The sequence below is a fragment of the Pinus tabuliformis genome, chromosome 5_2 (assembly GCF_031772625.1).
Source record: "Pinus tabuliformis cultivar Carrire ecotype Pingquan chromosome 5_2, CPIR1, whole genome shotgun sequence".
In the NCBI taxonomy this organism is placed as follows: Eukaryota; Viridiplantae; Streptophyta; class Pinopsida; order Pinales; family Pinaceae; genus Pinus; species Pinus tabuliformis.
In genome coordinates this window covers 551,299,595-551,311,731 of record NC_142306.1, presented here as the reverse complement: position 1 = coordinate 551,311,731, position 12,137 = coordinate 551,299,595, and the positions used below count along the sequence as shown (strand labels likewise).

The 12,137-nt window shown below is 38.5% G+C and overlaps 1 protein-coding gene across 3 annotated transcripts in view; it reads right to left on the bottom strand.

Moving 5' to 3' along the window:
• LOC149160131 (U11/U12 small nuclear ribonucleoprotein 59 kDa protein-like) overlaps nucleotides 1–12,137 on the bottom strand; it is a 108,337-nt gene that overhangs the window by 72,245 nt on the left and 23,955 nt on the right. For all 3 annotated transcript variants that reach the window (XM_089436631.1, XM_089436629.1, XM_089436630.1), the window contains exon 5: nucleotides 3,166–3,231. In XM_089436631.1, coding sequence (XP_089292757.1) covers nucleotides 3,166–3,231 — 66 coding nt within the window. The remainder of the gene's footprint in view (nucleotides 1–3,165; nucleotides 3,232–12,137) is intronic.

Below are 12,137 nucleotides of genomic sequence, written 5' to 3'. Positions count from 1 at the left end.
CACCTATTGATATGGATGTTTCTTATGATTGTGAATTGAACTTGTCTACAGATTTTGAACCAACATCCTTCAAAGAAGTTGCTTCTCATGATGAATGGAAAGAAGTGATGCAAAAGGAGTATGATGCCCTCATAAAGAACAGCACTTGGAAGCTAGTTGATCCTCCATTAGGAACCAAACCAATTGGCTGCAAGTGGGTCTACAAGAACAAGTATAACGCTGATGGCTCACTTGACAAGCACAAAGCTAGGCTTGTGGCAAAAGGTTTTGCACAAAGAATGTTTTTATGTCTCAGCCTGAAGGACTTGCTGTGAAAGGGCATGAACATAAAGTATGCAAACTTGTGAAGTCATTGTATGGCCTCAAACAAGCACTGCGAGCCTGGTATGAAAAACTAACTGAGCATCTTCTGAAACTCAATTTCAAACATTATGATCTTGATGATGCAATTTCATTTGTCAAGAAAGTTGGCAAAACAGTTGTATATCTTGTGGTATATGTAGATGATCTTTTGATGACAGGGAACAATGAAAGCTACATTAAATCCATAAAGAAGAAATTGGGGAAAAGTTTTGAAATGAATGATTTGGGCTATGTTCATTACTATCTTGGCATTGAAGTAACCCAACATCCGAAGTCCATATTTTTTTCTCAAAAGAAATACATTGGAGATCTATTGAACAGGTTTGGCATGACATAATGAAATCCTCTTACTACTCCAATGGAACAAAACTTAAAGCTCACATCTATTGAAGGAAAAGAATTTGAGGATGCAACAAAGTATAGACAGCTTGTAGGAAGTCTCAACTACCTAACTACTACCAGACCAAACATTTCGTTTGCTGTTGGAATCCTCTCCAGGTTTATGCAAAAGCTTTGTGAGAGACATTGGTCTGCTGCAAAAAGAGTTCTAATGTACTTGAAGGGAACTCAAGACTTTGGAATCAAGTATACACAGGTGGACGACTTCAGCTTGATTGGATACTCTGATTCAGACTTCGACTTCAATGGAGACAAAGAAACTGGGGTATTTACTTCACGATATGCTATGAGTCTTGGATCAGGAGCTGTCTCCTAGAGATCACGCAAACAATCAGTTCCAGCAGATTCCACAACAGAAGCAGAATACGTGGCAGCAGCTGAAGCAACAAAATAAATTGTGGCTCGGGAAAATTCTTGAAGATTTGCAGGTAAAACAAGTACAATCAACTCCACTCATGATTGACAATACCTTTGCAATAAAGTTGGCCAAGAACCCAAAGTTCCATGATCGAACGAAGCACATCAATACTAAATATCATCTGATTCGACATCATGTTGAGGCCAAAACAATCCATCTCCGTCATTGTTCCACTAATGAGCAAATTGCAGACATCTTCACCAAAGCGCTTGGAAGAGAAAAGCTTGAACGATTCAGAATGATGCTTGGACTCACCAACATCCTTTCAGATTAAGGGGGGGAATCTTGACACCTAATCCTCATGATTGGGTGAATATAATGTAAATAGATAAATAAGTAATATGAACAGTCATCAGGAGATGAAGTGAATAATCTCTCCCTCATGTATATAATGAAGACCTGCCTGAAGGAATAAACACGAATCAATTTTTGGTAGAGGAGTTACTGCCTGGCCTGACACAATCAAAATTGGTCAACGAAAGTCAACCTTGCGGCCAGCGCTAGTACAGTCAACGCTGGTCAAAACAGAGGTCAAACAGCCTCGGTTTTTGTGCCCAAAATTGCGGCCTGCCCAAACAGAAATTCCTCACCCAAATCCACAGTAAAGGAAGGTCAACGCTGGTCAACGCAGCCCAAGAAAACAGCCTCTGAAATTTGGTCAAACTGGTCAACACAGCCCAAGGAAACAGCCTCTGAAATTTGGTCAAACTGGTCAACGCCCAAAACAGAAAATCGTCCTCCTTTCCTTCGCATGTGTGAGAGAGAAATCTGCCCAGAAAATGCGTACCCAATCAACTGAGGAGGGGGAGAGATGTAAGTGAATGAGTGTGTCCAAATGAGGCTCAGGCATCATGAATTTATAGCAAACATTGAGGATGAATAGATGTGACTGTTGGGCTTCTGCACCTACATAAGTCTGTTAGTTGACTTTCACAATTTATCCATAATCAAAAAAAATTCATAACTTCATTTGTACATGTCGGAATCAGATGATCTTTAGATCAATCCTACACCTCTCGAAGAGAGGAATCCAACAAAAATATCAGCTGTCATAAATACGATGATCCATGTGGAGTTTGGCCCTAGTTGCCAATTTTAACAGATTACCATACTCCAATGCTTCTCCTCAACATGTATCCACATCCATAACCAACCTCCATGAAGTATGCTCCTTAACCCAAGCATCCCAAAGTCAAGATTCCAACCTCTAAGATGTATGTCACATGGTTCCATGCTCAAGGGTTACATGACCTCTTCCAAGTGCCTAGCACTCCTCCTAGGTAGGTACATCCCCTAGAGCAACCAATTCCCGCATTATGTGCACCCAATGATCTGGTTATCATGTCAAGTAAGGAAACAATTTCCTAGGTATGGGTGCCATGCTAAAACTATAACCAAGGTAAATCACCACCCAAACTAAGCCAGCCATATGTCCATGAAGCATCACATAGGGGCTAGGAGACCTAGCACTCTCCTGGCAAGGTGAAAACACTTTCGGCATAACCCTAAAAGGTAACACTATTAAGCCTTTCTGCTGTTGGTAAGGAAGATTTTATCCTCTCATGCAATTCTTTTGTCTCGTGAGTTATAACAACTGAGGGGCTTGTCATGAATCCCTCTTCGATACTTTCAAACAGGACTTTCCACTTCCAGGTGTAGTTTAATAAGATTATCCAGCATGACTTTGAAACTTAAAATTTGTAGTTTTCTTCGCAGATACTAGTTGCTGAGAGCAATTGATCTCTACCTTAATTTTGAAGGTTAATGGAACAAATATTTAATTAACACATATTAAAAATTTAAATATCAGTCATAAAGACCAAGCAATATGTAAGCCAACAAAGAAAGGTCACAGATGTGCAACTAATCTAGTTTATGAACTTTATTTAAAATTAATGAATTATAGCCATTACAAGGACAAGAGAATACCAATAAATGTTCTTATTATGTTAAAAGGTGGCCATTTGAGAGAGTGGATGACTTACCTCTGATTCCAGTCTTCGTTTTTCCTCATTGGCTTTGATCTTTGCTATCTCTTTCATCTTCTCCACCTATAGATATAATCCAAACCAACCATACTAAGATTCATAACCTGGTAGACATATGGAGAGAAGTTCTGAAAATATAGGAACAAATGAACAGCATTCATATCAACTTCTGCAGCATACCCTAAGATATTTGACTACAAAAGTACCTCGAAAAAACTTACAAATATTACACTGAATGTTTTGCATCAGATTGTTTACAGCGATATATTGTGGCCTTTTAAGTGTGCAATCATCCATCTTTGCTTTCATTTCAGTGTGATATCATTAAAAAGCAATTAAAAATTAAAATCATTTGACATATCATGTATGCATGTTCAAACAGAGGACCTTTCACGCTGAAGTCAAAAATGCAGAAAAAAGACAAACGAAATTTTAAAACAGAATTATTGTACATATCTAAAATTAAATTGCATAAAATAAATAAATCAAACTGAGATCACACTGACAATCATCTTCACAACAAATATTAAGTATAGGCTCAACATGAGCCATCAAAAACAAGAATCTGATAGAACTCCAATAACACTAGCAATGGCTAGAATGACAGAAAAACATCGTCTTTACAAAAAGACATCATCTTATATATGTGGATACAAACAAAAATGAAAATAGTAAGTTTGCCTTCAAAAGTACATTCACAACACTAAGATGAAAAATTCAAAGTTCAATTCTTTATTGTTTTTGATAAAATGCTTATTTTGACAATCAGAATTTAATATAAACAAATCGAGTTCCACATTTATTTTGATAAAATATGAAGACATTTGATCTTCTCAGCATATAGAACAATTAGCCTGAAAACTATTATTTTCAAGTCCAAAAATCAACCATAGTTTATAACCAACCATTTACTAAGCACTAGAATGCTCCATACAAAATCCATGTTAAACCATTTGAGGCTTCCTACTTAAGAAGGTATTGAAGACTATGCAAACAACCTTCATCAAAAGAGATTAGACCTTTCAATATACTACTGGAACGGGATGCATCAGACAGTAGGTAAAGTCTGACATGATTAAATATCATAGCATAAAACCCATTCAGAAGTGTATGATTTGGGATTGAAGGATTCATTAGTCAAGAAATCATATGCTCTCATATTAGGTGTCAGTCTTCAGAAACTGGCTAACAACTTTATAATCGTCGTGATCTATCTAGGCATCAATGGCACATTAGTTAAAGCATGTAGATTCAATTTCCATCCCATAACAATATATACTAGCACAGATGCTATGTCCTAATGAATGATATACTAAATTATCCATTTTTTAAAAGAAAATGGAAATTATGTTACACCAAATTTTCGTAGAGTACATTAAGAGTTAGTTACATGAGGAGCAGGCTACAGGCCTGCTAATGAAAGAGCCTTGCCCAACAAAGGCAAGGAGGGCCTTCATATCATCCCTAGCACTAATCACTCAAAATTCCACATCTTCCGAAAGGTACTCAGTCTACTGCGGATCTGACCAGCCAAGTCAGTATGTAAAGCTGAAAGTTCCACTAGACAAATATGAGCAGAGATATCCTTGAACAACTTTTCCACAAAACACATATAACTCACTAAAATATCCTATAAATATGATCATTCAAATAAATGTTATCAAAGGGGGATGGTTCAAAGTTCAAACCAAGCTTGCCGTTTCTTAGCTGTTTTGGTCCTAAAACAGCCCAGACCAGTGGTATCAACCGGTTTTACACCTATTCTGTCCTGGACAGGCCAGTGCAGGACAGAACCAGCCAACCATCCATTTTAGGGACCAAGAAGGCCAGTCCCATGATGCTGGCTGGTTTTTGACGTCAACCAGTTTAGCATGGCCCAGTAAGCCTCAAAAAACAAAGAAAGAAACAAAAAAAAAAACTTTTGAGTTTCCTAAAACCAGGAATTCAAGCATATGAAGAACTTGGAATTGTAGCATTCACAAGTTCCTGGAGTAAATTTGAAGCTGATTCAACGCTAAGTTGGGGCAACTTTCAGTAGGGATTTGGTATGCATCTAAAGAAATTTGTTGGAAAATTCTTGTGCCCATTTGAAGGTATGTTCACACATTCCAAACATTCATTCCAGTATAATTTAATTTGGAATTTTCTTTACAAATTAAGACAGCATTTTATTTTATTTCCAGATTTGTTTTAGGCATTTTCATGGCTCCGAAAAGCGAGAGGGAACCATTGCAAAGGTATTGATGGAGGGAAGTTAAAACACAAGAATCGTGGGAAGGAAATTAAAAGTGGGTATACACAGGATCAAATGCCACTTAGGGCATATTCAATTTCAAAGACAAATCCCAAGTGTGAGCAGAGGAGGATAAGTTATGAGTTCCTGTTCACCATAGTGGACCTGGAAACCCTAGATTTGAAGCATCCTCCACTCAGCCTGCTCACAATCCTTCTGGACTTATCTCTTCAAAAGACAAAGATCAGAATGCCACACACAATCCAAAGAGAAAGATGATTGACTCATTTTTTGTGCCATGCCCAAGACTTGGTTCTTGGCCAGCCATTGATAATCAATGGAAGGATTGTAGGTAAGTTTCTTTTTGATACATTGGCCAATTTCTGGTATGATGCAACCATAGCTTGCAATGTTGCCTGCTCCCTTTATTATCATCATATACTAGATGCTATAGTTACATGTGATCAAGCCTTCAAAAACCCTTCTTATCATGATTTGAGTGGATCAATTTTACAAGAGTTAAAAAATAAATGACTGAAGAAATTAAAAAAATCTTGGACAGAACAGGTTGTAGTAATGATAAGATTGCCCTATAGGGCTAAAACTTCAAGTCAGATTGGCATCTTTTTCCTTGGAATTCCTAGAAGTTTGGGTCATTAAGAATTGAATATTGTTCAATTTCAATTGTTTTATTCTATATTTCACAACAGCCCTCAGGCCGAAAATCACAGGGTAAGATTCAGGAAACCTTTTGTCAAAGAGGTGACATTTATGTTTTGAGTTAAGCTTGCATACATGCACAAATTTATACAATTCTTCCCAGATGGGCTATAACCTTGTATTGGATAGCTGGGACACCCTCCCTTTGTTTGTCAAGTTTTATCCTAGGATCTTTTATTTTAAGCCCTTCATATTTTAAAAGTGACATATTTATCAAAAGGCTCACATTACTTTATTTGATTATTTTATAAAATAAGTTCAAAATGGTAGTTCCTAACTATCAACTAACTAGGCCAAGTTATAAAAGAAAGCTGAGGACGAGGAAAAATGTTCAAGAGCCAATTATTAATTTTATTCTTTAGCTTTTATATTCCATCTGATTTCTTTCTAATCAGACCTAACGGACCTCTGTTGACATTTTTCTGTTCAGACCTAACAAACATGCACTGATATTGTTGAAATTCCAATCCATTGATATTGTTGAAATTCCAAGTGCAATATAGACTAGCACTAATTTCTGAAAAGTGCTAATTACTTCTGATGATTTATATATTCCTTTAGCATTTACAACTTCTTCATCAAGCAATTACACTTCAGAAATTCAACCATAAAAGTAGAAGGAATAATAGAAATCACAATGCACAAAGTCGACACAAAATTTACCCTGGGAAAACCCAATTGGGGTAAAGACCCAGCAATCCTTTCCTTACAGAATCAATTCAACAAGAAAGACATCAAAATCAAGACCATAGACAAACTGTCCACCAAGAATCCAAGTCAAAGCCCTCCTCAATCTGCTCCTTGTCAACTCGGTCAAGGTCTGCAACAAAGGTCCAAAATTTGGCCTCTCTTCCACAGAAATTCGGACTAACCACAGAAAATTTCAGCCCAGAACAGTCCACACATGCGAGCACCAGAAGGTCAAATATCCACGTGTGCAAGGTCTTCTCTCTTTCCTTTGACTTCGGACTTCTCCTTGTCTTGGCCTTCTTCTTCCTTGCTTAGAGGAGTGATCCAAATTGCCACTTTGGAGGGAGAACAAATGCTTATTTATAGCCTTTTGGAGAGGGTCAAATAGGTGCAACTTAGGGGCCCTGCCGACTTGATCACTCTTGTGGAGCCAAAAACAAAAATTTCAAAATTCAAATTTTCTTTTGAGAAGGTCATGAAGAACATGCCTTATATTTTTCTTTTGACAAGTACATGAAGAACATGACTTTAACATGATTTTATTTTAAGCATGATCAACATGCTTTACATAAATATTTAATGTTACAAGTACATCAATGATAACAATATTAATTAGACTGATCATAGCTACACAATTCAACGCTCCCTCTTAGATAGGGAGGTATTCATAATGATTGTCTAGATGTTCTCAAGTTGACAAATTCTTTAAGGATCAAGATGAAGATAGGCATCATCATCATAATCATTATTACTAGCATCAATCAAGTAGTCAATACCCCAGACTTATAGTCATGGTACTCCTAACATACATGCATCAACTAGTCCCCATACATAGTCTTGGTTCACCATCAAACAACTGTCCCCATACATAGTCTAGGTGAAACTCCAAAGGCCTCATCTTAGGCCCAATGCCAAATAAACTCACTCTAGAAAGAGAGTTGAGCATGATGCTAGGCCAGTGTTGCACGAAGCGCCCCCCCCCCCCCACGGTTCCAAGCCCCGAAGCGCGTCCCGTACGGAAGCGCCTAGGAAGCTTGGCCGGAAGCGGCGCTTCCGAATTCGGAAGCGGCGCTTCGGCTTTTTTAGCCGCTTCCTGGAAATTTGGAAGCGTTTTACGGAAGCGCCGAAGCGCGCTTCGTACGGCGCTTCGGGCGTCGGAAGCGTGGCGCTTCGGAGGAGGAAGCGTGGAGCTTCGGAGGAGGAAGCGTACGCTTCCGTACGCTTCCAGAAAAGCTTCCGGAAAAGCGTTTAGAAAATCATTTTTTTTCAATTTTTTTTTTAATTTTAGGTGAGTTTGCTTGTTGGGGGTGGGTCTACCTTGGGTTAGGGTGACGAATGAAGGCAAAAAAAAATATAAATATAGCAGATGCTCCCTCATGGTAATGTTAAATTCTTAAAGTAAAAGTGACATTCTCCTTTATTTTTCATTTTCATCCTTTTACTTAAATTTTTAACATTACCATGAAATGACTCAGGATGTTTGAGAGTGGTTCCAGCCTCATTGGACTTCATATGGAGAAAATAGAATTTCATATCCTATTCAAAATTCAGCAGACTTAACAGTTTTCAGGAATTCAGGATCAATGGGATTGTGGCATTTCATTAGATTATATCAAGTATGAAGGTATGCGATTAGCATTTAATAAAGAGCACCAAGCCCTATATGTACCCTAGTGTTGGTGGTGTTAATTGTTGAACTCCTTTGTCACGCGGCACGCCCTTAGCAAAAAATTACCTTTCAATCAAGTCAAAATCATCGATCAAACATGTTAAGCTTTTTCTACCATATTTTAAGTCTTGAATTATGTAGTTTGATCAAAATTGGGCAATGTTGACTAATATCCCTAGACAATCAAGGTAGAGGCAAAGGCTAGACAAGAGGAGAAGAATCTAGATTCTAGATAATTAATGTACAATGGATATTATATCTATCTTGATTTATGCAAAAATATGCATGTTTTCATGTCTTCTACAATTAATTTGGTATTTGGGATGTTTGTTTTGAGTATAAATGCAAAAAAATATAAAAATATATATATATATATAGCAGACGCTTCCGCGGACGCTTCGCTTCCTAGATTTTTGGAAAATGATACTTCGGCGTCCCCGCTTCCAAAAAACGCTTCTGCTTCGTGCAACATTGTGCTAGGCGTCTCTTGCTCATCTAAGCGGCCTCTAGGACTATTCTTCTTATAGAAGAATATTGTCCTCTGTCGGACCATTCTCCAACCAAGGTCATAGAGACACAAGGAGAATGTTTGTCCATCGGACCATTCTCCAACCAAGGTCATAATGACACAGGGAGAATGTTTGTCCATGATGCTATCTAATCTGTCAAACCATTCTCCAACCAAGGTCATAATGACACAAGGATAATGTTGGACCATTCTCCAACCAAGGTCATAATGACACAGGGAGAATGTCAATCCATGATGCTATCTCATCAACACTCCCTCTCAATGAGAGAGGCATTCTCCACAAGTCCAAGCTTGTCCTTGAAGTACACAAACTTCGCCCTGGACAGAGGCTTCATAAGAATATCAGCTATTTGCTCATCAGTGGAGATGTATTGGAGCTTCACTGCTCCCTTCTGCACCATGTCTCGAATGAAGTGGTACTTGATCCCAATGTGCTTCGACCTATCATCATGGTCATTACCTACACTTTTTCAAGATAATCCAGCGAGTAGCCTCTAAAGCCACACTGCTTCTCAACTTGCCAATTTGGCTACAATATATGTGGCCTCTGCAATACTAAGTGTGATAGATATATGCTTCATGGTCATTCAAGAAATTATAACGGAGCCCAAACTGAAGCAATATCTTGATGAACTCTTTTTGTCTTCAGCACTCTCTGCCAAATCTAAATCTACAGTTGTACTTTACTGTTTGAGATAAATCTCAAATCATAAATGTATTTGCCATGATCAACCGTACCATGTCAGTACTCCAATTGATCAACTTTCTTTCACTGGGTCCATCATCACAGTTGCTTTCCTGTCACCCTGACTAGGTGCTCCCTCTCATACTAAAACATATCCTACTATGGTAATTCTGGTTGCTCCCTCTACCACTATTGTCTTTCAGCATATCAGCTATCTAGTCTAACAATGTCAATGACAGTCCATCATCTCGAACTCAGAGGTCAACTCCCTTTGATGCTAAAATAGGGGTCTTGACTACTCCTTTTGTTCTAAAAGCAATTCTTTTTGCCACAACTGCTCCCTTTGACACATGAGTCTTTCTGCTTTTGTCATGACACATAATATAGAATCATCCTTGATCCATCAACACAAAAATTCCAAGCCCAACGTATCTGCTTGCAATCGTACAAAGTTTTCTTCAATCATCAGACTTCTTCTCATGTACTTTAAAAACATGAGGTAGCTCTATGTACACTTCTTCCTCTTCAATTACTATAGGGAGAGAAACGATCTTTGCATCCACTAGGTGCAAAAATCAAAGATACTAATTCTAATAGAAGCGTACCTCTCAACTTAGAGCAATCGTCTTGCCATGATCCTCTACCTCTTTGTAGAGAACCTTCTAGTCAACTCTCACTTTGTACTTGTCTATGTTGCCATCTGTTGTACACTATATCTTGTAGATCCATTTGAAAGTCATCTTCTACACAATCAAGGCATACTCCAAACTTGTGACCTTCGGCCTTCTTGCAACAAAAACTGAGGTATCATTTTCGGTCTTATTATAAGACTGAGGTATAGGGTTTCTGCCTTCTTCATAATCTTGATCAAAAGGCAGACATATCTCAGGTATATCTTTGGTATATCTCTGGCCTTACTGCAACATATCCTGAGATTATTTCAGCCTACTGAGACAGTTGTCTGAGGCTTCACAATTTTCAATAAGTCTTGAGGCCTTCTCAGCCCTTTGTCGCAAGTTATGAGGCTTTAAAGCTTGCATCCCTCTCCTGTACATAGAATGAACAAGGACAGAGTTTTCTGCTCCCTTTTATTACATGAACAGAACCTTGTTAGGGCACGGGTTACACTACTTCGGTGGCATCTCTTCCTAAACTTGGTTTAGCTTCATTTTGATCATACACCTTGTTGTTGCACAGACTAGCAGGCCCAGTAAATAGGCTAAAGCTAGAGGGCACAACAACAATTTAGGAGAAAGGTCCACTGTCACCACAGCCTATGTCCCTTTCTCTTCTCAGATTTTCACAGAAGGGAGGAGTCCCAATGAGGAGGAAATCACTAAGGAGGATAAGGTTAGTGATAGGATATTTCATGAATCCTAAAGCCCATTCACAGGAGGCTTGGATAATAGGTTAAGCTGCTTCAAAAGCAAGGTGAAGGGTGCCCCTAGAAAAGCTTATTGATAGGATGCTAAGACCTAGGTAAGAAGATGGATCAATATGATAGATGTGCCTAGATCAAGGCTTCCTAAGGAAGGAAAAGGACCGCTCTTGGGGTTTTGTGAGAGGGTTATCACATGATAATTGGGAACACAAGAGGGACCTAAGGGATCCAGGCAAGGCCTAGGGTTTAGGATGATCACCAAACGTATGGCTAGGTCAAGCAAGAATGAGAGGAAGGGTCCTTTGAGAGATGAACTTCCTTTGAGTTTTTGAGTGAAAAGGACCCTTTGAAAGCCACTAACCAAAGCCACCTGGGAATGAAAATGATGTTGGAGCTAGTGCTTGGGTTTTCTCCAAATCGAACCGCGATAAATGCTTGAAATTTTGTGGACACCTGGAGGACACCCTGGCATGGCTCTAGACCAACTCGCTCTTGATTTGGGCCAGCCTAATGTATTTCGCACTAGGCCCTAGGAGACTATTAAGGTTAGGGCAAAAAAAATGAAAGAAAAGGATTTTTAAAGGTGATCAACTAGGATTAGGATCCAGTGCCTACTCCTTGGGAAAAATGGAGTCAAAATGATTTTGATGAGGCAACTTCGATGTTTCAAGGAGGCCTAGAGGGACTTCGCTATCCTTTTGAAAGACAACAACCAAGAACCCTCAAGAACTTTATACTTCAAAGCAAGACAAGGTGGAGTTTCAAGGAATTAATTGCACATTATTTCCCCTAGGAACATTCATTCTTCAATGCCTTTAAATGAGTAACACATGCAAAATTTCACCAAATTTTCAATGCTCCAAGAAAATTCGCATATATTAGTGCATCTCCATTTTTTTTACAAGAAAAATTCCATGCATTAGACATACATTATAACAGAAAATAGCATTAGAATCTACTTACAAGACAAAGAGTATATCCATCCACCATGGAAATGACATAGAAGCTCCAAGAAAGAAGTGTTAAATTTGTCCAAACATCAAAATGCATTTAAAAGCTTCA